Genomic DNA, 22,521 nt, shown 5'->3' on the forward strand with positions numbered 1-22,521 from the left:
CATGTTTTTGAGGAACACTGGGAGTAAAAAATGTGTAATATGCAACAGTAGTGCAAAAACAAATTAAGTGTAACCCACTCATGCATCTAAACTTTTAGCTTTAAATTTTATTTGTTTTTGTGTTTTTGTGTTTTTGTGTTTTTTATTATTCGTGTCTTCACTGGCTGTCCTGTTCAGACTGAAGCCAATCCAGGCTTCACCTTCCTCTTCATGGAGCTTCACCCTGGACTGGTTGTCAGTTTATCCCAGGACAGACATAAAGACACAATAATGGGAGAAACCAGAGCACCTGGAGAAAACCCAGCTAAACGAGGAGAGCGTGCAGTCTCCGCACAGGAAGGCCCCGTCTGAACCAGGGATTCAAACCAGGAACCTTTCTGTGAGTTGGCAGCACTGACCGTGCTCCACCATGCAGCCTGATTACTGATGTTACTTTAGTTACCTCCGCCAAGGAGGTTATCGGCAGGGTTTGTTAGTTAGTCTGTTAGAAACATCACTCAAAAAGTTGTGGACGAATTTTGATGAAATTTTCAGGAAATGTCAGAAATGGCATAAGGAAGAACTGATTAGATTTTGGGAGTGATCTGGATCACCGTCTGGATCCATGAAATTTTAACGGATTCTTCACTACTGGGAGATAGGGCTAATGGCGGAGGTCTGCGCTATCCGAGTGCTATTCAAGTTTGGATTTTAGTTAAACTGAGGCTCATTTTTGCTTCTTCTGGGCCAAACCAGTCGAATCATGGCAGCAGGGAGGTCTTTCCAAATTCAATTTTTGTCTGTTTTCTTCCAAATCTTGAGTTTGTCCCTCATCTTGGTCCTGAGAGCCCTCTTCTATCTCCAGTTCTTGATCTGGAGCAGGAGCTGAGACCAACTTTGAGTGTGATGCTTTCTTTTTGTCTCTTCTTCTTCGTCTCTTCTCCCGCCGGTTCTCCAGCTTGGCTTCTGTTGATGTTTCAGCCTGAGCCGTCTTTTCAGCCTCCAGCTCCTGCTGAAGGTTTTGGCTGTCGATGACCCCGGTCTGAAACATCAACTCGTTCCCCTGGGAGATCTTGGAGTACTTCTCCCCGAGTTCCTCAAGCTCGTGTCTGGTTTCTCCCTCTTTTCTAATCCACAGCTCTGTCTGCTTCTTCTGCTGATCTAAGTCGAGCCGGAGCATTATTACCGTTCTGTTGAGCTCGATTCTCTTTCTCTGCTCCTCCTGACACGTGGCTGCCTCTTTCTGAAACTTCTCTTCCATGTGTCTGTAGGAGCCTTCCTTCTTATCGTTCTCAACCATCATGAACTCCAGCTGGTCCCAGAGGGTTTTAATTTCCCCCTCACGTGAAACCAGGTTGGCGCTGAGTTCTGCCACCTTCAGCTCTGAATGCTTCTTCCGACTCTTCCCTTCTTCTAAGTCACTCTGGAGCATTTCTACACTTCTGCTGAGCTCTATCCTCAGCCTCTGCTCCTCCTGACACATGGCTGCCTCCCTCCTAAACTTCTCTGCCATGTGTCTGAAGGAGTGATCCCTCTTATCCAGCTCAACCATCAGGTTCTCTACCTGGTCCGAGAGGGTTTTCATTTTCTCCTTACCTAAAGCCAGGTCGGCGCCGAGTCTTGCCACCTTCTGCTCCTCACGGGCTGCCGTATTCTGTGCCTTTTGGAGCTCCAACATCAGCTTTTCAATTTGACGTTTTAGAGCCTCTGACTCTGCCCCGCTGATCCATTGGTAGATGGCTGTAATGTTCTGTTTGGCCCAGTTAAAGAGGCCCAGGACGTACGACGTTAGTCCCCAAGACATTTCTAAAAGTCCAAAAACTGCCTCCTGAATGGTTAAAATTCAAATCAGTTTGAGCCTGTGCCGCTTGAACGTACTCACTCTTTGAAACTCCAGACAAACTGAGAGCTCTTATATAGGCTTTGGAATGTTCCTTTGACCTTGGTGATGTCATCACCAACAGTGGCTTTGATCTATGACCAAACATTCTGATGTAAACTGTTGCTATGGCAACCCATGGAGATCACACGTAGATGCCGTGCTGTACCCAAAAGCACTGGTTCTCAACCTTGGGGTCGGGACCCATTTGGGGTCACCAGGTGCCTTAAAAAAAATGAAGAATATTTTTTAAAGAATTTTTTTCACATCCAAATTTTGTGCCTATTGTTTGACACTTTTAACCAATTTCTGCACAATCTGGAACCATTTTTGCCCGTCTTTTACCCGCTTTTGCTTTTCACTTTACACCAATTTTGCCTCTTTTGAACTCATTTCCATCACTTTTTCCCACCAATTATTGCCAACTGTAACACACTCTAGCCACTCTAAACCCATTTTTGTCCATTTTAAACCCGTTCCACTGCTTTGTTTCGCTCTTCCACTTCTGTTATCTCTGTTGACCCGTTATTGACACTATTAACCCTTTTTACCACTTTCTACAACCATTTTTCCACCCATTTATGCCACTTTTAACTGATTTCTACCACTTTCTCATCCCTTTTAACCACTTCTTTTGACCATTTAACCAATTTTTCACCATTATTTGTTTATTTTTGCCACTTTTATCTAATCCTTGCCATTTCTAACCCATTTCTGCTACTTTTAAAATCCAATTTTACCACCTTTTTGTACGTTTAACCCTACCTTTTTGCCCCTTTTTGACACGTTTTTTGCAACTTTTTACCCTTTTTGCCACTTTTATCCCATTTTTGCCCATATTCACCATTTTTTCTCCACATTTTCACCCATTTAAGCTACCTGTTGCCATTAAATACCAATTGTTTCCTATTTTTTGCCACTCTTGGTTGCTTTCTGCCCATTTTAGTCACTTATCACTCTTTTTCTACCCATTTTGGCCACTTTTTTTCAATTTCTGCCACTTTTATCCTATTTTGCCCATTTAAACTACCTTTTTCCATTAAATACCAAATTTTCCCGACTTTTTTGCCCATTTTTGACACTTTTTTTGCAAATTTTTAGCCACTTCTTTTTGCCACCTTAACCTTAACATTTTTGCCCTTCTTCACCATTTTTTCAACACTTTTCACCCATTTATCTACCTTTGGCCATTAAATACCACTTGTCTCCTATTTTTTGCCCATTTTAGTCACATTCACTCTGTTGTTGCCACGTTTTTGACACTTTTGGAACATTTTTTGCCACCTGTAACCCATTTATTGTCACTTCTTACTCTTTTTTGCTACTTTCTGACCCTTTTCCCACCTTTTCCTCCCCATTTTCACTCATATCTGTTGCTTTTATAATTTTTTTTTTTTTTTACCATTTTTGCCACCTTTACGTATTGTCACCACTTAGATTGTGGCTCTTGCAAAGCTATTTTTCAACAATTTGGCTCTTTGGTTGAGTAACACTGGTCCACAATGTCTTGGTCTGCTGAAGCATTAAGATCGGCCTTCACTGGAGATAAGGGGCAGAAGACCTGCCCCATACCGTTATCCCTCCTCCACCAAACTTCACAGCTGAAACAATGCTATAGACAGGTGAGTCCACATGTACAGTAATCAGGGGCGTAGCTGGGGATTTAGGGCCCCCAGAAAGAAAATTACACAGGGGCCCCTGGAGTTGGCCAGCCAAACAAAAACGATTGCGTTGATTTATGAATTCCAATGAAATTTATTGTTTTTCAACTAGCATTTTCCTATATAAGTGAGCAACATTTTTACTATGGTAACTATGGTTATTAGTAAATGTGTTTATTAGCCTATATTCCCAAAGCTTAAGATAATAGCCTCAACATTAGAAATGCTTAAAATCCTGCAGTGTCTTTGTTCACCACTAACTTTACGTGCCTTATACTGATTGACTTTATAAAATAATATGTTGGCCTCTTCCATGTTTGAATAAGATGCCAACTGTTTGGTTTCTCTTCTTATTTTCTCATCCCCACTGACATCTCAGCCACTTTAATTTAATAATGTCAGTAATTAAAATGTATGGAAAAAAAAAACAAAGAATGAAAACAAACTTAATATTCCAGGCTTCTCAAGGGGCCAACACCCATCGTGGGTGGGCTGTGCTACGCCCATGACAGTAATGGATCATGAAGAGAACCAGATCCTACCAGTGAAAGATTCTCTGCGGTCGCCTAAATCTGACAAACTGCTGATAGAAGCTGTTTATAAAAAATGAGCTAAAAGTGGTCTTTGATTTAAAGTTTACTGTTTCATGTGCTATTCTGTACTGTTGTAAACAAAGTTTAAGATTAAAATGTATAAGGAATGTAGGAATTTGTTAGCAAATACTGCAACTGTTTACATCATCTGTAGCAGTGGTTCTCAACCTTGGGGTCGGGACCCAATTGGGGGTTGCGAGACACTGAGAGGGGGTCTCCAGATGGCTTAAAGAAACAAAGAATACTTTTTAAATTACACTGTTGCCACTTTACACCAACTTTGACAAATTTCAATCCGTTTTCATCACTTTTTCTGACCAATTTTGGCACATTTTTGCCCCTCAAAACCCATTTTGTCAAAATTTAAACTCTTTCCAACACTTTTTTTTCTGCCTGTTTTTGCCACTTGTAGTGCCACATTATGTAATAACGCCGCCTTATGTAATAACCCTAACCATAGGACTTAGTGTGGGCTCCAAGGTACGCCCTACCCAACTACCTTGCCCTAACTCTAACCACTTAGTGACCTATTCCTAAACCTAACCCCTCTTCAGGGCTCTAGACTAAACACCTAACCTTAACCCTAGGACTTAAGGTGGGCTCCAGGGTATACCCTACTACCTTTCCCTAACCCTAACCGCTCAGTAGCTTACAAAACACGGTGTTATTACATAATGGATTTAAAATTTTTTAGATTATTACATAATGTGGCGTAATTACATAATGCGGCACCACACCCCTTCTAAACCAATTCTTGCCACTTTCTGCTTATTGTTGACTCTGTTGACCCATTAGTGCGACTATTAACCCCTCTTTACCTCTTTTTATGCCCCTTTTAACCACATTGCACTATTTGATGACATTAATTGCCAGTTTAACCCATTTTAGCCAATGTCTACCTCAGTAAACCCTTCTATGCCAGTTTAAAGCAATTTTTCATCCTATTCAACCACATTTCCACCTTTTTTTTGCCACTTTAAAGCCATTTCAGCCACTTTTTAATCCTCTTTCAAACCCTTTCTATGCCCGTTTTTGCCACTTTAACCCATTTTTGCCTGTTTTTTTAATTTTATTTTAGCCACTTCACTCTTCTAACCCATTTCTGCTACTTTAAAAATCCAATTTTACCACCTTATCTACCATTTTTTGCCATTTAACCCATTTTAATTCTGTTTTTAATAAAGCGGATTTATATTTTTAAGAAGACTACTTACTACACAAATGAATAAAAAGATATTTGTTTCTTTGATAAGAGTGGTTATTATTCACGTTAAATATAAAATATGAATACTACAGCTTAACTTTACAATGGACCATGATTTTGCAGGCCCCCAGTTTGGTTGGGCCCCAGAAAGCTCCCCCCTTATGGGCAGCCTTGTCAGCACTGCACGTTCATGGCTGTGTTTAGCCACCTTCAGGCACAGTGGGGGTCCCCGGTCCTTGGCCCCTTTATTTTGGGGGTCGCGGGCTGAAAAGGTTGAGAAGCCCTGATCTATACATGTTAATGAGAGCATTGGGGAGCTTGAAAATAATTCCATCTACCAAAGGGGGGGCCTGACATGAAAAGTTTAATGGGCCTCTAGTCTGCAGCGTTGGTGTGGACCGTCCCGTCCTGTTTGGTAACTCTGGTTTGTTTAAACTTTGAGGCCTCAGTCACCGTGACCTGCTGAAGCAGACAGTCCTCACACTAAACCCAGATGAACCAACACACAGATGGTGAAATATCATCATGGAGTGTTTTAACACTCAAAACTCACTTTACTGCATGTGTGAACGATGCCGTAGTTTAGACTTCTGAAGGTATTCATCAGGACCTTTGGCCCAAACAGACTGGCTTTTAAATGATTCGTCCCTCATGATTTAAGCTTTTTCCTTCCTCATTGTTTGAAGACTTTAACCCTTTACCTACTGAGTTTAAAATGGCGATTTGGACATATTTTGTTATTATGGCTGGAAGTTTGAAAGTTTTGGTCCCTTTTTTTCCCAGGAGTACTTGAACTTGACTTTTCAACATCTGGTTAATGATTATTGCACACAATATAGAATTGTCAGCAGTTTAAAAGAAGAACAATACAAAACTGGTGTTTTGCTATGAATGCCCACATCATATGGTTGCGAGTACCATAATGAGCCATATATGTGTGCATGCCCACAGTTCTCAGCTTTCCAACACCGTTGGAATTTTCCTGATCAGACAAACTTTGATGGAGTTACAGTAATAATACTACGGACATATTAAACACAGCGCCAGCGCCCCGGCAGTAGGTTAAGGGTTAAAGCAGTGTTACTCAACCCTGCTCAACCAAAGAGCCCAACTGTTGAAAAAAAAAAATCCTATGCAAGAGCCACAATGTAAGTGGTAAAAAGTGACTTAAAGGGGTTAAAGTGGCAATAAAAATAAGTTAAAGTGGCAAAAATGGTCAAAAAAAGGCAAAGAAGTGACAAAAAATTGGTGAAAGGGGGATAAATAGGCATAAATTGCAAAAACTAGATAAAAATGGCAAAAATGGAAAGAAAAAGGAGTTACAGGTGGCAAAAATGAGCGATGGCAATGAGCAATGGCAAAAGGCAGCTTCAATAGGCAAGAAGTGGTAAAACTGGCAAAAATAAGATACAAGTGGAAAAAAGGGGCTTAAAAAGCAAAAAATGGATTAAAAGCATCAAAAAATGAAAAATATGTGAGCAAAATTGCATGGAAATATACAGACAAAAAAATAAAGGTTGACAATTAAAGCCAGCTGCACACTAGTGTGAAACAAAGTGATTAATGTAGCTTGCTTGGATAATTTACGAAGTCAAAGTTTACCTTTTTTGAGGTTTTCTGGGCAAAAAACATTTCAAATGAAGAAGAGAAGAGCCACAAATCATTACAAAAGAGCCACATGTGGCTCAGGAGCAACATGTTGAATATCACTGCTTTAAATTGTCTGCAGAACCTGGCATGCCATGCAGACTTCCACATATCCACTGCATACTGAATTTTAATTGGTATGTTTACATTTGCAGATGAAAAAAACAAAATTTTTAACATTTTTAAATCATAAAATTTAATCCTCGGTGTCTTTATGAACACAAGATATTAGTCCAGTCACTGTGGAAGTAACAGAGGGGCCCTGCTCATTATGATGCATTAAAAAGACTTAAGTAGAGGTTAAGACCATAAATAAATGAGGAAAATCGCTAACAAGCGGGGAAATCAACTGAGAAGGACCATTTTTTTGATATTTCTGTGTAAAAGCTGTGGAATAATGCAAACATTTCTGTTAAAAAGACAACAAACCACAACTCAACTGATGAGGATTGGCTTATTTATTTCAGTAAACAAAACAAACGACGTCCAAACGTCCGTTCTGAGCCACGTCGTAACAAACGAGCTAACGCTAGCCTGTGCAGTGCTTCCACAGAGTCTGACAGAGAAAAAAACAGCGGAGCGTTTCTTTAATTTGAGCTACACAGAGGTGATAAATAACTAAAGTGATCCCCCTCCCTTCTTTCATCTTCATCCTCCTCTTCCTCTAGCAGGGGTGATGGTCGGGAACTCTCTTCCTACAAAAGATGAACGACAAAAAGAACAGAAAATGACTGATTTGTACCAGGAGGGTCTGTTGTCTCAGGGCATTATCACAGGAACAACATGGAGGAATTTAACAGGATAAAACTGAAACAAAGGCAGGCCCTGCTTTCAGCTGCATGGATATAAACCAGAGCTGAAACTTCACACCACAGAAGAAGAAAGTGCAGTAGAAACACGGTAAAAGGAGCCAAAACGTGCAGAAAAGGTAGTGTTTGGTGTGAAAGACTGACCTGGGAGCAGCTTTGATGATGTTGTCCACTCTCAGGATCATCTCTGCAGCTTCAGACGCGCTCAGCAGCACCTGACGCTTCACCTGGAACGACTCTGTGATCCCCAGCTCCGCCATGTTTCCCACGGTGCCTTCAGACATGTCTGCAAGGAGCGAATAGCATACATGAGCTGAAACATCAGAGCCTTTTCTAGCTTTGTCGAAGCTTGAATGTAAGCTTTTTATAGACACCTCTAACATAAAACAATGTATGCTTCTGTGTTTACTCACTCAGTCCAAAGGTGATTTTGTTCTCCTGGTGTGCAGCTCTCAGCTGAGCCACCAGGTCGGCGCTGTCGTAGCCGGCGTTGTCAGCGATGATGGTTGGCAGCTGGAAGGGAGGAGAGAGAGGATGAAAAGCTTTATAGGTTGTCTGCAGTCATGTGATCTTGTCTGATATTAGATCAGTCACACAGAAGCAGCTCATGTTTGTTTTGTCTCCTGATCTGAACAGGTAGAACCGGGCTTAAAACTCAGGCATTTTAATCGAGCTTCTCTTGGATGAATCTGGAATTTTTCACTGTGGCGTGACACCAGCTAACAACCGATATCTGCAGCTTAAACCCCAGAGATGAAGAATAAAAATCCCTGAGTATCCTTTAAAATCAGGGGCTTTTTAAAGGAAAAAGCACGCAGTGATAGCAGGAAGAAGAGCTGCATTGAATCCTGTAATAACTGAGGGATGAAGAATCAAATATTCACTCAAAAATCATAGCTCTAAGGTCTTGAAAGGGAGGAAATCTAGCATTTCATGTTTGGAAAACTGGGGAAAGACTCCAAAACCCAGACAGATATGGTCCGTACCATCCTAAGAGCCTTGGCGAAAGACTCAATGGCGACTGCCTCCTTTCCTGCCGTCCTATTGGCCAGTTCAGTCACCACTTTGGCCATCAGCATCTCAGAGCAGCCTTATGAAGGGAAATAGAGAATAAGAAATGTGGTTACAAGGAGTTATGAGAGAAATATCAGCTGTTAAGTCAATATTATGAGCGTATGAAGCATTCAAAGTGCCATGTTTGGATGTTTCAGGTCCACAGTCATTTCTAAATATACTGAAAATTTTAAGTGGATTTCATATTTTGAACATGTACCTCCTCCGTAGACGGTGCGTGGCTCCTTCACAGTCTGAGCTAACACACACAGCGCGTCATGCAGCGAGCGCTCGGCCTCGTCCAGAATCTGCTGAGTCGCCCCTCTCAGGACGACGGTGCACGCCTCACCTGAGGGGGAGGAAGAGGAGTCAAGAGGAAGTCCCACTTACACCTGTCTGTTCATGTTTTTGCATGTCCTTACCCATGGCGACTCCAGAGAAGTGGATGAGCATGTCCTCTCCGATCATGACCTCCTCGATCAGCTTACAGTGGCCCAGTTTGACAAGCTCGGGGTGATCGAAGGTGGAGGTGATCTCTCCTCCTGATCGCACAACACAAAAACATGTTCAGGTTAACTCAGACCAGAAATCTGCAACAAGAGCAGCTGAAATTTGCTGCTTGCTGCTCTGCAGCATTCTGTCAGTGTCAGCGCTGCAACTGGAGGAGAAGATGCACCGTTCCCATTGCAGTGACTCTCCTCATGTCTGTCTTGTAGCCGATTCAAGCTGTAATTGTCCCCTACTTTAGTGGGCTTGATGCATCAAATCTTTGAGGTGCTTAAAATTTCCAAACTCCAGTGACAGCTGACATAAACGATGGCTAAAATCCACTTTTTAAAGATTTTGGGCTTGTTGGCTTCATTGGACAGCACAGATGAAGAAAGGCAGGAGATATGAGGAAAAGGGGAGAGAGAGAAAGAGAGAGAGAGAGAGAGAAGTCTTGCTTGATATGAGAAAACTATTCGCTTCATGTCCCCCCAGTTAGGAAAACTATAAATCCTGAAAGTACTTTTGTTTAAATCGGTCACCTTGTGTGTGACAGTGTCGTACCTGTGACCAGAGCAAGGCGCTCCACACCGGCGAAGTCAGCGTGTTCGATGGCCATGACTCCGGCCTGAGCGAAGAGCTGCTCCGGATAGTTATAGATCAACTGTCTGGTGAAACAGAGAGAGAAAATTAGTCACTAAACAGAGTCTGAAGTTTTCAGATCGATTAACACTTTAAATAATATAGTCTCTGTTATCTTAGTAATCAATATAACAGAAAAGCTTTGGAAAAAAGAAAAAACTCAATATTTGTTAACTTTTGACCAATTCAAATCAAAGTTAAAAATTCTGATATTGTGACGCTACATGAAATATATTTGCAGAGCAGCGGCGCCCTCTACTGGACACACTGCTTAAAAAGAAACCCTGATACTCAACTGGCAGCCCGAGGGCCATATCAGGCCCCCCCAAAGCTTCCCATCTGGCCTCTAGAAGATCATTGAATTCAGACAAAGGGAAAAAGAAGATGCTGTGGTTTTGAGACAATCTTTGGCTTTAAATACACTCCAAAAACAATTAATATTGAAATAATCTTAGAATTACTTTACTTTTGATGTTTTTTTCCCCAGAAATTCACTTGTCAGCCATAATTAGTAAATATTTAAAACATAAATATTTAAAAAATGGGTTAATACTGGCAGAAAAGTTGCAAAAATGGCCAGATTAAGGGGTGAAAAGATGTTAGAGTGGCAAAATTTGGGGGATAAGTGTCAAAATGGGTTCTAAAGTGGCACAAATGGACAAAAACATGGCAGAAGCAGTGAAAAGAGGTTAAGATGTGGCAAACACTGGTTAAAGAGCAACATTTGGTTAACAGTAGCAAAAATGGTGCAAAAAAAGTAATGAAAAAGGGGTTAAAAAGTGGCAAAAATAGATGAGAACTGGCATAAATGGATAAAAGCTTCACACAAAGGGGATAAAACATGCAGGAAAAGTCAAGAGTTAAAAAAGCCAAAGTTTTAAAGTTATGAAGGGGTTAAAGAAAAAGTGGCCCTTATTTTTAAGGATTTGCAGGATTCCTGCAGGTAAATTATCTGGTTACTTGTTATTACCTGTTGATGAAGCAGTTGATTCCGTGTTTCAGGATCCGGTCGACCTTCTCCTTCATCTTCTCTTTCTCTGCGAGTTCGATCTCTGCAACCTTCGCCGTCGAGTCGACTCGAACCCTGGAGCCAAAAATCTGAAACATGCAGAAACACAGTTAATATACAGGCAAACAAACCTAAACTTTAAATTAGAAGCTGTGTCTTCTTTCTTTGAGATCTGACAGAACCTAAGCAGTTTTCTACTAGTTTTATTATTTAGTTCTGATTCTTCCAGACACTAGCTGAACACTGGAGCTTAATCTGATAGTCCTGACACTGAACATGTAAGTTTTACTTAACATAACTGGATTTTTCTAGAAGAAAAGAACAACTCTACTTAGCAGGTATCGATTTCTGGGTTTTAAACTGGTTTAAGGTGCTGTTTTCTGCAGGTCTAGGTGTGTTTTGGTACCTTGATCTTGTCGGTGTCCATGCCTGTGTTGGCAATCAGAATTTTGACGTTCTCGAGCCTCTTCGGCTGGTTTACTCCGATCTTCTTATCCAGCAGGAAACCTGGAAAAAAGACAACTTTAGTTACAGGAGCCAATCAGAAACAAAGATCACCCTGCTGGTTGTGACATCATGTTCGCTCACCTTCATCCAGGTATGAGTCGGTGAGTCCTCCTCCGAGCTTCTTGATGACGTGGATGGCCTCCAGGTTCCCGGAGCCCTTCAGCCTCATGACGGCGTTCACGGCAAGATGGGCGAAGTGATCTTTGTGATGAGTCAGCAGTTTGGAGGAGAGAGTTGTGCGAGCGATGTTCAGCAGATCCTCATTGAAACGGGCCGAGTCGTTGCTATCGACAGAAGATGATGGAGACGGAGAGAGGGTTAAAATCAGAAGGCCGAGCTTATTTTAGATTATTTCACTTTAACAGCCTCATTAGAATCATTCTTTATTTGTAAGCTGTAAAGAGTAGAGGTACTAATAGTTCTGTTTGTCTCAGTCTCACCTGTGGTCCACAGCAGCCTCCCTCAGAGCGTCTCTGGCCGCCTGCGTCGCCTTCCTCCAGCCGGAGATGATGGTCTGTGGGTGGATCTTCTTGGCGATGAGAAGCTCTGCTTCCTGCATCAGAAACAGTGGTGGTTAAAAAAGCTGCTGTCGTTGTAGAAACCACTCAGATTTGTTTTGTCTTTTACCCGGAGCAGCTCTGCAGCGAGGACAGTGACAGAGGTCGTCCCGTCTCCGACTTCATCGTCCTGAACCTTTGACATGTCTGCAGAGACGAGCAAAATAAAGTTACTCTTCAATCCAGCTCAAAATTAAGCTTATCTTAGTAGTTATGTCTATTGACACTGTTTCAGCTATGGCTACTGTAAATGCCTCCTTATAGAGTGTCTTTTATTGCATATCAAAGTGACATTTTTGGGTTTTACTCACCAACCAGAACTTTAGCTGCAGGGTTATCGACTCCGATGGCTTTCAGGATGGTTGCTCCATCGTTGGTCACTGTTACTGTGCCGCCTTTTCCTCCGCCAAGCAAGATCTTGTCCTGGACAAAAAAATGTCAAGAATACTTTAATCTAAAGCCCAAAGGTGGTTTTCTACAACTTGAATGAACATTTTTTAAAAATATAATGAAAGCAGAAAACAGCCACCATCAGAACATGACAGCTGATTTTAAAACTACTTTAAAAAAAAAAAATAATCCACACTGATAATTGTCATGGCTCACCATCCCCTTAGGACCCAGAGTGCTCTTCACCAGATCTCCGATAGCGATGGCTCCCACAAAGGACGACTGTAAAGAAAAAGAAGAAAATAAAGTATTAAACGGTGTTTTAGTATATTTATTGGTCTCTAGACCTAAAAAAAATCTAAAAGAGATAAACCCACCAGTCGTGCAGTTTCGGCTTTCTCCTCATCAGCTCCATGTTTGAAGATGTTGACCGGGGCCATCGATAAGGACGCCTGTGGCGAGACGACAAACACATCAGTTTAAATCACAATATCAACGCGTTTTTAAAAAAACAATACAAGCTCTATAATAAGAAAAAAGATAAATACCTCATTTATTGTAGTTGTACAAATCAAACAGCGTGCGTTAAATTGTCTTTAGTTCAGGGGGGTCATATACAAAAAGTACCCCAACTTGTGTGCCCACGACTTCTTTTTTTTAGGTTTCCATGGTACGAAAACCAGTTTTGATTTTTACCAGCATTATAACTGAGCGTTCTTGAACTGCTACTAACTGCTGACAACAGAATAAAAATAACAACTATAGTTCTCTATTTAGATTTGTTTCAAATATAATACACATTTTGGTCAATAAGCATATTACGATTAGTAGTTCTTGTTGTAAATATTCTATCTATCCTGTACTGGGCCAGCCATTTGTTGTTTTTTATTAAATCAACATCTATGTGAACTTTATGATGCAAAAGTTATTGTCTAAATCAGTGGTTCTCAACTGGTGGGTCAGGACCCAAAAGTGGGTCGCAGAGCAGTTTCAGTGGGTTGCGACTAGATGTCTGAAAAAAAAATGGTGGCAAAAGTCCAGAAGTCCTTATTGGACATGCATCGATACCTTTCATTTTACCCCGATTTACAGTGAAATTGGGTAAATTTAAATGTTTGATTAATACCGTCTGCTCTTCTTGCAGTAAATGGCTACTTTTCCCATGATAATGAAGTAATTTCTCAAGTTCTCTTGAAAATTGGCAAAAATTGACACATAATGATGGGAAAGAGGATAGAAAATGTGTCAATTTTATCTCTTTTCTTTTTTTTATACCAGATGTTTTGGTTCAATCATGCTCCGAACTGCAACATATTCATAAACATGTATTGTAAATTTTTTGGAAACATGGGTCACGATCTGTTGTAAGACAGACTGGTGGGTCCCGAGGCCAGACCAGTTGAGAACCAATGGTCTAAATTCTTCAATTGTAACAATCCTATGAAGAACACCATTGGCGTTGACGGCTTGGTTATTCCGAGTTTCCCTGAACGCAGCATCATCAAGACCCCGCCCCTTTCATCCTAGAAACCGCTAGAAGCTTTCAACCAAACTGAATATAAACCTTCAAACCATATTTAAGACCCTCCATGATTGTGAAGTGTAACAAAGCACTAAAGCACCAGTAACATCATTTTAACGAACGCTTTAACATCTACTGTCTATATCCAGCTAATGAATAGCTTTAATAGCTGATTTCTTCCCATTATGACAGCCACAAAGCCGAACTGACATGCTAACCTAGCATGCTAACAGTTCCTCTGAGCTCCAATGAAAAAGCAGAAATCAAAAAACGATTCCCGTGGACAAAACAGACACCATAGCATTACCTGTAGCGGAGTGGATCATTTTACTATGATCAATAAATAACAGTTTAACTCCCCCAGCTCTGTTTTAGCTTTGCCGTTACTGCATTCATAACGCCCATGTGCTTTCTCACCGGTTAGCATCAGGAGCTAACAGAGAGCTTAACAGACGATATAAACAATAAAAATGATTTATTAAGAGTTTATCAGAAGCGGTGAGAGTTTGCCTACAAACGGGGATTGAAAGATAAACTACAACTGTTTCTGTCAGCCTGAAGAAGAGGAAATAAAGGTAAAAGCTCACCATGATGTCTGTGATTCTGGGCTGAAGCCTTGCACGCACACAGAAGAAGGGCTGGGCAGGAGAGTGACGCAATGACGTAAAAACGCAATGCTGCGTTCATTGTACAGTAGGAGAAAACACGATTCTGCCTTCAAATCTTGAAATAAATAAATAAATACATACATAGACACATACATACATACATACATACATACACAAAACTGTCTTTGTTGTGTTATTACCCCATACAGCTATGTTCATATCACAACAGTAGAACAGAGTAAATACTTTCAAATTAATGCAACATTTGAAAAAAACAAAAGTTGGCTTCAACATTGTCATTCAGTTATTTATAATATAATAATAGCGACCTTGTTTATCTGTCTGGGAATTTTGCTTGTTACAATTTTCAGTTTTTGCTTGTTTCAGTAACCGTTTTTCACCATATATTTGATGTCTTGTTCTGAGTTTGGTTTTCTGATTTTATATTACCTTTAATAGGTCGTCTTTGGATAGTTTTCGACTACATACAGGTTTCTACCAGGGATGCACAGATACTGATACTGATATTGGGTACTTGGGCTTGGTATTGGGACAACACCAAGCCTAAGTACTTGTACTCAGAAAGCATGGCGAGATGCTGCACTCTGTATCAGTTTAAGCATGGTGTTAGACTCTCATTGTGTGAGCATGTAGTCAACATTGGAGTCTGCAGTTCGGTGATATTTCAACATAAATAGAGAATGAAGGCTAAGCTGATAAACTGTCATGAAAGGAGATGAGGAACGTCTGGTGAAAATAAAGCAAACCCTCCAAATAACCAAAAGAGCAGTTAAAGTATTGTTAATTGCTCATATCTGTATTTGGTAAGGGAGGGTTCCCAAATGTAAGTACTCATACTCGTACTTGGTCTGGAAAAATGTGGTATCCCAACCACACACATATGTGCTTTTCTATTTTCCTAATTTGCCCTGTATTTGTATTCCCGCGTGTGTATTGTTGTCCCTTGTATACAAGGGAAAAACTGCTTTGCACATCAATGATTTTTGAGACAGATGATTAGAAGGGCAACACAAAACCAATGGAAACCCATACATACTGTCCAGCTTCCAAAAAAAAAACAAACAAACATATTGTTCATTTGCACTGCCTGGGTACTAGACCCCCTTGGTTGTGTCTGATTAGTGTCTGTTAACCAGGCTTTGCAAGTGGAAAATTCTTTCTACCACAAGTTGGACAGCGTGTTGGAGTTTTCTTTAATTTTTTTATTTCATTTTATCTTTTTTTTTTTGTTTTGTTTTTGCATGTGTATTGAGAAAATGCAACCAACCGTAAAATTAACAATACTCATGTTTCTCATTACTTTTAATGCATCAAACTCCAGCATGGATCCAACGAACAGAAAAAACATGGAATGCAACGTCCACCACCAGTGCATGGATGTGGAGTGAATGAGTAAGTTTAACCTGCAGTATAAAAGTGTTTTAAGTATTCAGATGATTAGAAAAGCAGCATAAAAAGCTCCAGTCCATTTACCATGTACTAAATGAGCCATGCAGTGTCTGAGAGGCTCCTCCAGATGGCTCTATGAGTCTTCTACGTGCAGGGGCGTAGCACAGGAGGGGAAAAGGGTACTGATTACCCACAGTAGGGAGGGGCCCTTAAGAAGCCTGCTGTGAAAAAGGTGTTTTATTTCTTTTTCCTTAGCAGTTAGGGTCATTACTGAATCAAAAGTGACTAAATGAACCGATCAACAAACTGAAATTAGTATAAAATAGAGTAAAATACAATACTGGGGGCCCATGCTCCTCCCTTAATAATGTCCAAATGGTGTGGTACAGTGCTGCAGACTAATAAAAGTAAATTTAGTAAAAAAAATATTGCTCATAAATGGGGAAATTAAGGTTAAAAAATACATTTAAAAAACAGAGATATTTGCTGCTTGGCTGACTGGTTAAGGGGGGTTCTGTGTAATATACTTTCTGGGGGCCCTAAATCCCTAGCTACACCCCTGTCTACATGATAACAGAGTCTATCACAAGTTCACAAAACAAGGATTTTGCACATTATTTCCATCCTATTATGTATTCTTGAAGTTTAGTTTGATCATTTCCAATCCAAGAGGTTGGACTGAGGCCGTTTCTGTTCCACTGAGAATATAAACCTGCATGTGTAGACTCCTCTGATAAAAGCATTGATATTAGGACTTTATTATGGACGGTAATCAATTATACAGTCACTAGAAAAAGTTTGTGAACCCTTTGAGATTTCTTGGATTTATGCATAAATTGGTCATCAAATGTGTTCCGATCTTCATCTAAGTCACAACAATAGACAAACACAGTCTGCTTAAACTAATACCGTGCAAAAAATATGTTTTCATGTTTTTATTGATCAAACCATTTAAACACTCACAGTGCAGGGTGGAAAAAGTATGTGAACCCCCAGGCTAATAACTGGTTGACCCTCCGTTGGCAGCAATAACCTCCACCAAACGTTTCCTGTAGTTGCAGATCAGACCTGCACAACGGTCAAGAGGAATTTTGGACCATTCCTCTTTAAAAACTGTTTCAGTTCAGCAATATGATTCGGATGTCTGGTGTGCATCGCTCTCTTGAGGTCATGCCACAGCATCTCAATCGAGGTTGAGGTCAGGACTCTGGACCACTCCAGAAGGCGGTTTTTCTTCTGTTGAAGCCATTCTGTTGTTGATTTACTTCTATGCTTTGAGTCGTTGTCCTGTTGCATCACCCATCCTCTGTTGAGCTTCAGTTGGCGGACAGATGGTCTTAAGTTTTCCTGCAAAATGTCTCGATAAAATTGGGAATTCATTTTTCTGTCAATGACAGCAATCCGTCCAGGCCCTGAGGCAGCAAAGCAGCCCCAAACCATGATGGCCCCTCCACCATATTTCACAGTTGGGATGAGGTTTTGATGAGGTGTGCTGTGCCTTTTTTTCTCCACACATAGTGTTGTGTGTTCCTTCCAAACATTTCAATTGTGGTTTCATCTATGGACAAAATATTTTGCCAGTAGTGCTGTGGAACATCCAGGTGCTCTTTTCTAAACTTCAAATGTGCAGCAATGTTTTTTTTGGACAGCAGTGGCTTCCTCCGTGGTGTCCTCCCATGAACTCCATTCTTGTTTAATGTTTCACTTTTGTAGATTTGTCAACACAAATGTTAGCATGTGCCAGAGACTTCTGTAAGTCTTTAGCTGACACTCTAGGATTCTTCTTCACCTCATTGAGCATTCTGCGCTGTGTTCTTGCAGTCATCTTTACAGGACGACCACGCCTAGGGAGAGTAGCAACAGTGCTGAACTTTCTCCATTTGTAGACAGTCTGTCTTACCGTGGACACATGAACATCAAGGCTTTTAGAGATACTTTTGTAACCCTTTCCAGCTTCATTCAAGTCAACAATTCTTGATGGTAGGTCTTCTGAGGGCTCTTTTGTGCCAGGCATGGTTCACATCAGGCAATGCTTCTCGAGAACAGCAAATTCAAAACTGGTGTGTGTTTTTTTAAAGGGCAGGGCAGGTTTAACCAACACATCCAGTCTCATCACATTGATTGGACTCCAGGTTGGCTGACTCCTGGCTCTAATTAGCTCTTGGAGAAGTCATTAGCCTTGGGGTTCACATACTTTTTCCACCCTGCACTGTGAATGTTTACATGGTTTGATCAATAAAAACATGAAAACATATCATTTTTTGCACGGTATTAGTTTAAGCAGACTGTGTTTGTCTATTGTTGTGACTTAGATGAAGATCAGAACACATTTGATGACCAATTTATGCATAAATCCAAGAAATCTCAAAGGGTTCACATACTTTTTCTAGCGACTGCATGTACATTGTTGTTTTGTTTGCACTGAAGAAATGCATTTCTTTTATTAAGGATAAAAACAGAAACAATCATGGCTGAAAGAGGACATTTGATTTATTTCACAGACCAAATAAAAAAAAAAAAAACATATCTCAGATTTACATCTCGCAAAGTCCAGCCTACTCATTTCCTCTTTGGGCCACGCCTCCTGCCTCTGTGATTGGGAGCTTGGACAGGAAGGCAGTAGATGTGCATGGGAAACTTCCGGAAGTAGCTGCTGACCCATGGCCTGTAGAAGGAATGGATAAACTTGAACACTACTTCAGTAAAAGTTCACGTATTATAAGTGAGTGTGGAGAATAAGCAGGAGATGCTGAACTAAAAGGACTTTTACTTCGACCAGTGATACTCAACATGTGGCTCTTTTTTGATTTTTGGGGCTCTTTTATATCTTGATTTGAAATATTATTCTCCCAGAAAACCTCAGAAAAGGGAAACTTTGACCTCAGAATTAATCACAATAATCAGTTTCTTTCACAGACTTATACAGAAGGCCTAAATTGTGAAACATACTTGTTGTATTTATCCAATTTTGGCAGTTTTTCACAGTTTTTGCCACTTTTCACCCAATTGAGCTACCTTTGCCATTAAATACCATTTTTTTCCTACTTTTTTGCTCATTTTTGCCGCTCTTCACTATTTTTGGCCTATTTAAGCTACCCTTTGCCGTTGAATATCACTAGTTTCCTCTTTTTATGCCCTATTTTGCCACTCTTGACTACTTATTGCCCATTTTAGTCACTTCTCTCTCATTTTTTTTGCCACATTTTCATCACTTTTGGACCATTTTTGCCCCTTTTCACCATTTTACCCTACTTTCACCTATTTAAGTTACCTTTTGCCATTAAATACCACTTGTTTCCTTTTTTTTCGCCCTTTTTCACCACTCTTGACTGCTTTTAACCTACTTTAGTCCATTTTTTTCTCAATTTTTGCCATGTTTTTGCCACTTTTGAACCATTTTTGCCACCTTTCCCATCTTTTTATTGCTACTTGAAGCAGTTTTTTCCACTTTTCACCACTTGGATTGTGGCTCTTGTGAAGGTATTTTTCAACAATTTGGCTCTTTGGTTGAGCAGGGTAGAGTAACACTAACTTACACTATTTTATCTATTTTAGCCTTGTATGAATGCATCTATCGTATTATATAGTAGGGTTAATCTTTAAAAATAAACCTATGATGTGTGTGAGCTGTGCATGTTTACTTGGCGACTCTCTGGCTCAGCGTCAGGTAACACAGGTTCTTCCTCATCAGTTTGTTCTCCTGTTGGCGGAGAAATTCAGCTTCTCGTTGGCGCTCGATGTCCAGACGCAGAGACTCTCGGAGCTCCGCCTCGATGCGACCCAGCTGAAAAAACACAAACGCAGAAATGATCAGCTTCTGACAATGATATCAGAGCAAAACAAACCCATGAGGTCAGGGGGGACTCCAGAGATCCTGTGTGGAGATGGGACAAAATTCAAATCCAGGCTTTAGGCAGAGTGACTACAGAAGCCTCTCCTCACAGATGGTGGTGGCAGCATCATACTGTGGGGGGGTTTCTCAGCAGCAGGGACTGGGAGACTGGTCAGGTGTCAAAATGTAGAGATATTCTCAATGCAAACCTGTTCCACCATGCTTAGGACCTCAGACTAGGCCCTAGTTTCCCCATCCAACATGACAATGACCATTTATCTGCAGCTGTGATATGCACAGTGTGTTTCTTCGATGTATTAACAATGTAAAGAACATTTAAACATGAAACTAAATAACCATAAGATAAATTGATCATGGGAAATATTACCTCCTCCAGGAGGCTCCTGTTGTCCTCCAGCTTCCTCTGCTGCTCATCCAAAGCCAGAGACACTGGATCAGACGGATACCTCACTTCCTGTCTCCGTGCCTCATCCACACCTGGTCGAGCTGCTGCACCTGTCTGCCTTTGTAGGACGATCGGAGGGAGGAAACAGGTACTGAGAGAGAGAGAGAGTGATGAGATCACATTTCACTTCATCATGTTGTAGTCTTGTCAAGCATCATCTTTGTGCTGAGGCAATCTCTGTCTCTCTCTCTCTCTCTCTCCCTCTCTCTCTCTCTCTCTCTCTCCCTCTCTCTCTCTCTCTCTCTCTCCCTCTCTCTCTCTCTCTCTCTCTCCCTCTCTCTCTCTCTCTCTCTCTCTCTCTCTCTCTCTCCCTCTCTCTCCCTCTCTCTCTCTCCCTCTCCCTCTCTCTCTCTCTCTCTCTCTCTCTCTCCATGTAAACCAGTTTCCATTCAGATTTGTTTACAGTCCGGTCTGATCCGATATCGAGTCCCTGTGCCAAGGTTGTGCTTCGGTGGAGAGTATCACAGACAGTCCATTATCAGATTGTCGAGCCAGGCTGAGTTTCCATTTCCACTGCACACGCAGCAAAGTTTCCGTCCAAGTTTAAATTTGACTGCATCTTTACTTTGGTCCTTTTTATTCTAAATAACCTGAGTAAAAGCAAAATCAGTTTTTAATCATGATTTTATTTATTAAGGGAAAAGCCTCCAAACCTACCTGGCTCTATATGGAAAAGTCATCACCTCCTAAACTTAATAGCTGGCTGTTCTAACCTTCAAGCAAACATTCTGACAACTGTCAGTGAGTCAGTGGAGGAATGTTGTCCCACTCTTCTTTGCAGGATTGCAAAAAGTCCAGACTTTGACTAGACCACTCCTGAACTTTCATGTAGTTTTTTTGGTCTGTTCAGAGGTGGACTTGCTGGTGTGTTTGGGATCATGGTCCTGCTCCATAACCCAGGTGTGCCTGAGCTTGAGGTCATGAATTGATGGACGGACATTGTCCTTTTCAGGATGTTCTGGTAGAGAGCAGAAATCACGGTTCCATCAATTACAACAAGTCGTTGAGCCTTTGTGTTGTTTTTGGTCAGCAGTGGTATTGGTTCTGAAATTCTCCTTTATCTTTCTTATCATTGAATCATGAACTCTGACCTTAACTGAGCCAAGTGAGACCTGCAGGTCTTCAGATGTTCTGGGTTCTTTTTGGGACCTCCTGGATGATGCATTCCTGCCCTCTTGGAGTCATTTTGGTTGGCCAGCCATTCCTGGGATGGTTCAACACTGTTCCAAGTTCTCCCATTTGTGGATAATGGCTCACAGAGAGGTCAGCAAGTCTTCAGATGTTGCTCTGGGTTCTTGTGGGACCTCCTGGATGAGGTATTCCTGATTTTTTTTAGTCATATTGGTAGGACCGCAACTCCTGGGAAGGCTCACCACTGTTTCAAGTTTTCCCTATTTGTGGATAATGGCTCTCACTGTGGTTTACTGGAGTCCCAAAGCCTTAGAAATGTCTTTGTAACCCTTTCCAGACTGATGGATGTCAGTGTCTTCTTGAATTTCTGTAGATGGTGCCATGATGTGTTGGAGATCCTTTAGCCTCCTTCTCTTTGTGAAACAGGTTCTATTTCAGGGATTCTGGACTCAGCAGGTCTGGCTGTAATCAAGCCAACTGTATTTACTCAGGTTATCTTTGTCTAATATTAAAATTTGCTTGATGATGTGAACCATTTAAGTACGACTCTACGCTACAAATGAGCATCCCTAACATACTGAACTAGTGTTTAGGTATCAGTTGCCATAGAAACAGCTGGTCTGTTACCTGTGCTCTCGGCTGTCTGACTCCTCCTGAATCTGAGACAGATGTCGCCCACCCATCCTGACCTGAAAACACACAAGAGAGGTCAGATCAGCTTCATTTTAACTGTTATGGACTAAAGTTATCTCCTCAACCTCTAAAAAGGGGGCGCTTTTATACCCTCACAAATCTGGGTGGTCAACACAGCCAGCTTTTCGGTTCCTGGGAACTTCTTCAGCTGTAGACACATTTAGCTGTGCACCAGCTAATTAATATCAGTATCATTTAATTTTCCAGCCTTTTGTTGCCCCGTCCCAGCTTTTTTGGAATTAGGGTTGTACTTAAGTTTATAGAAGTGTAATTCCTTTAGAGAGGGTTAGTCTTTCTCTGATTGGTTGTAAATAAATGTTTTAAACCCATGCTGTGTCTAATCCAGACCTTCGATGTCACCCCAAGGCTTTTACTGGGTTTCACATAAACCAGGGCGGCCATCGCACGCTCAGACTCAGAGGATGGAGTTTCAGTTAATTACA

The 22,521-nt window shown here is 41.1% G+C and overlaps 2 protein-coding genes across 2 annotated transcripts; both read right to left on the bottom strand.

The window, feature by feature from the left end:
* Positions 1 to 706: 706 nt before the first annotated feature.
* On the bottom strand, positions 707 to 1,783 carry LOC121505820 (trichohyalin-like). The gene has a single exon (XM_041781372.1). The coding sequence runs from the start codon at positions 1,781 to 1,783 to the stop codon at positions 707 to 709; it is 1,077 nt and encodes a 358-aa protein (XP_041637306.1).
* Positions 1,784 to 7,403: 5,620 nt separating this feature from the next.
* Positions 7,404 to 14,603, bottom strand: cct2 (chaperonin containing TCP1, subunit 2 (beta)). Its single transcript, XM_041780308.1, has 16 exons — positions 14,526 to 14,603; positions 12,794 to 12,868; positions 12,633 to 12,698; positions 12,338 to 12,449; positions 12,097 to 12,173; positions 11,910 to 12,022; positions 11,551 to 11,753; positions 11,369 to 11,469; positions 10,924 to 11,051; positions 9,876 to 9,979; positions 9,248 to 9,367; positions 9,046 to 9,174; positions 8,759 to 8,862; positions 8,186 to 8,285; positions 7,917 to 8,058; positions 7,404 to 7,658 (listed from the first exon to the last, which is right to left on the bottom strand). The coding sequence occupies exons 1-16, from the start codon at positions 14,526 to 14,528 to the stop codon at positions 7,628 to 7,630; spliced, it is 1,608 nt and encodes a 535-aa protein (XP_041636242.1). The 5' UTR covers positions 14,529 to 14,603; the 3' UTR covers positions 7,404 to 7,627.
* Between the last annotated feature and the right edge of the window lie 7,918 nt (positions 14,604 to 22,521).

This window comes from Cheilinus undulatus, linkage group 23, assembly GCF_018320785.1.
Source record: "Cheilinus undulatus linkage group 23, ASM1832078v1, whole genome shotgun sequence".
NCBI classification, from domain to species: Eukaryota; Metazoa; Chordata; class Actinopteri; order Labriformes; family Labridae; genus Cheilinus; species Cheilinus undulatus.

Bases quoted from the DNA above. Each gene is read 5' to 3' on its own strand.
- LOC121505820 (XM_041781372.1), bottom strand. From the start codon at position 1,783: ATGTCTTGGGGACTAACGTCGTACGTCCTGGGCCTCTTTAACTGGGCC.
- cct2 (XM_041780308.1), bottom strand. The intron at 11,470-11,550 runs GTGAGCGAACAT...TCTTTTTTCCAG, and splicing joins CGACTCATACCTGGATGAAG to GTTTCCTGCTGGATAAGAAG. The intron at 9,980-10,923 runs GTAATAACAAGT...CTGTTTCACCAG, and splicing joins ATCAACTGCTTCATCAACAG to ACAGTTGATCTATAACTATC.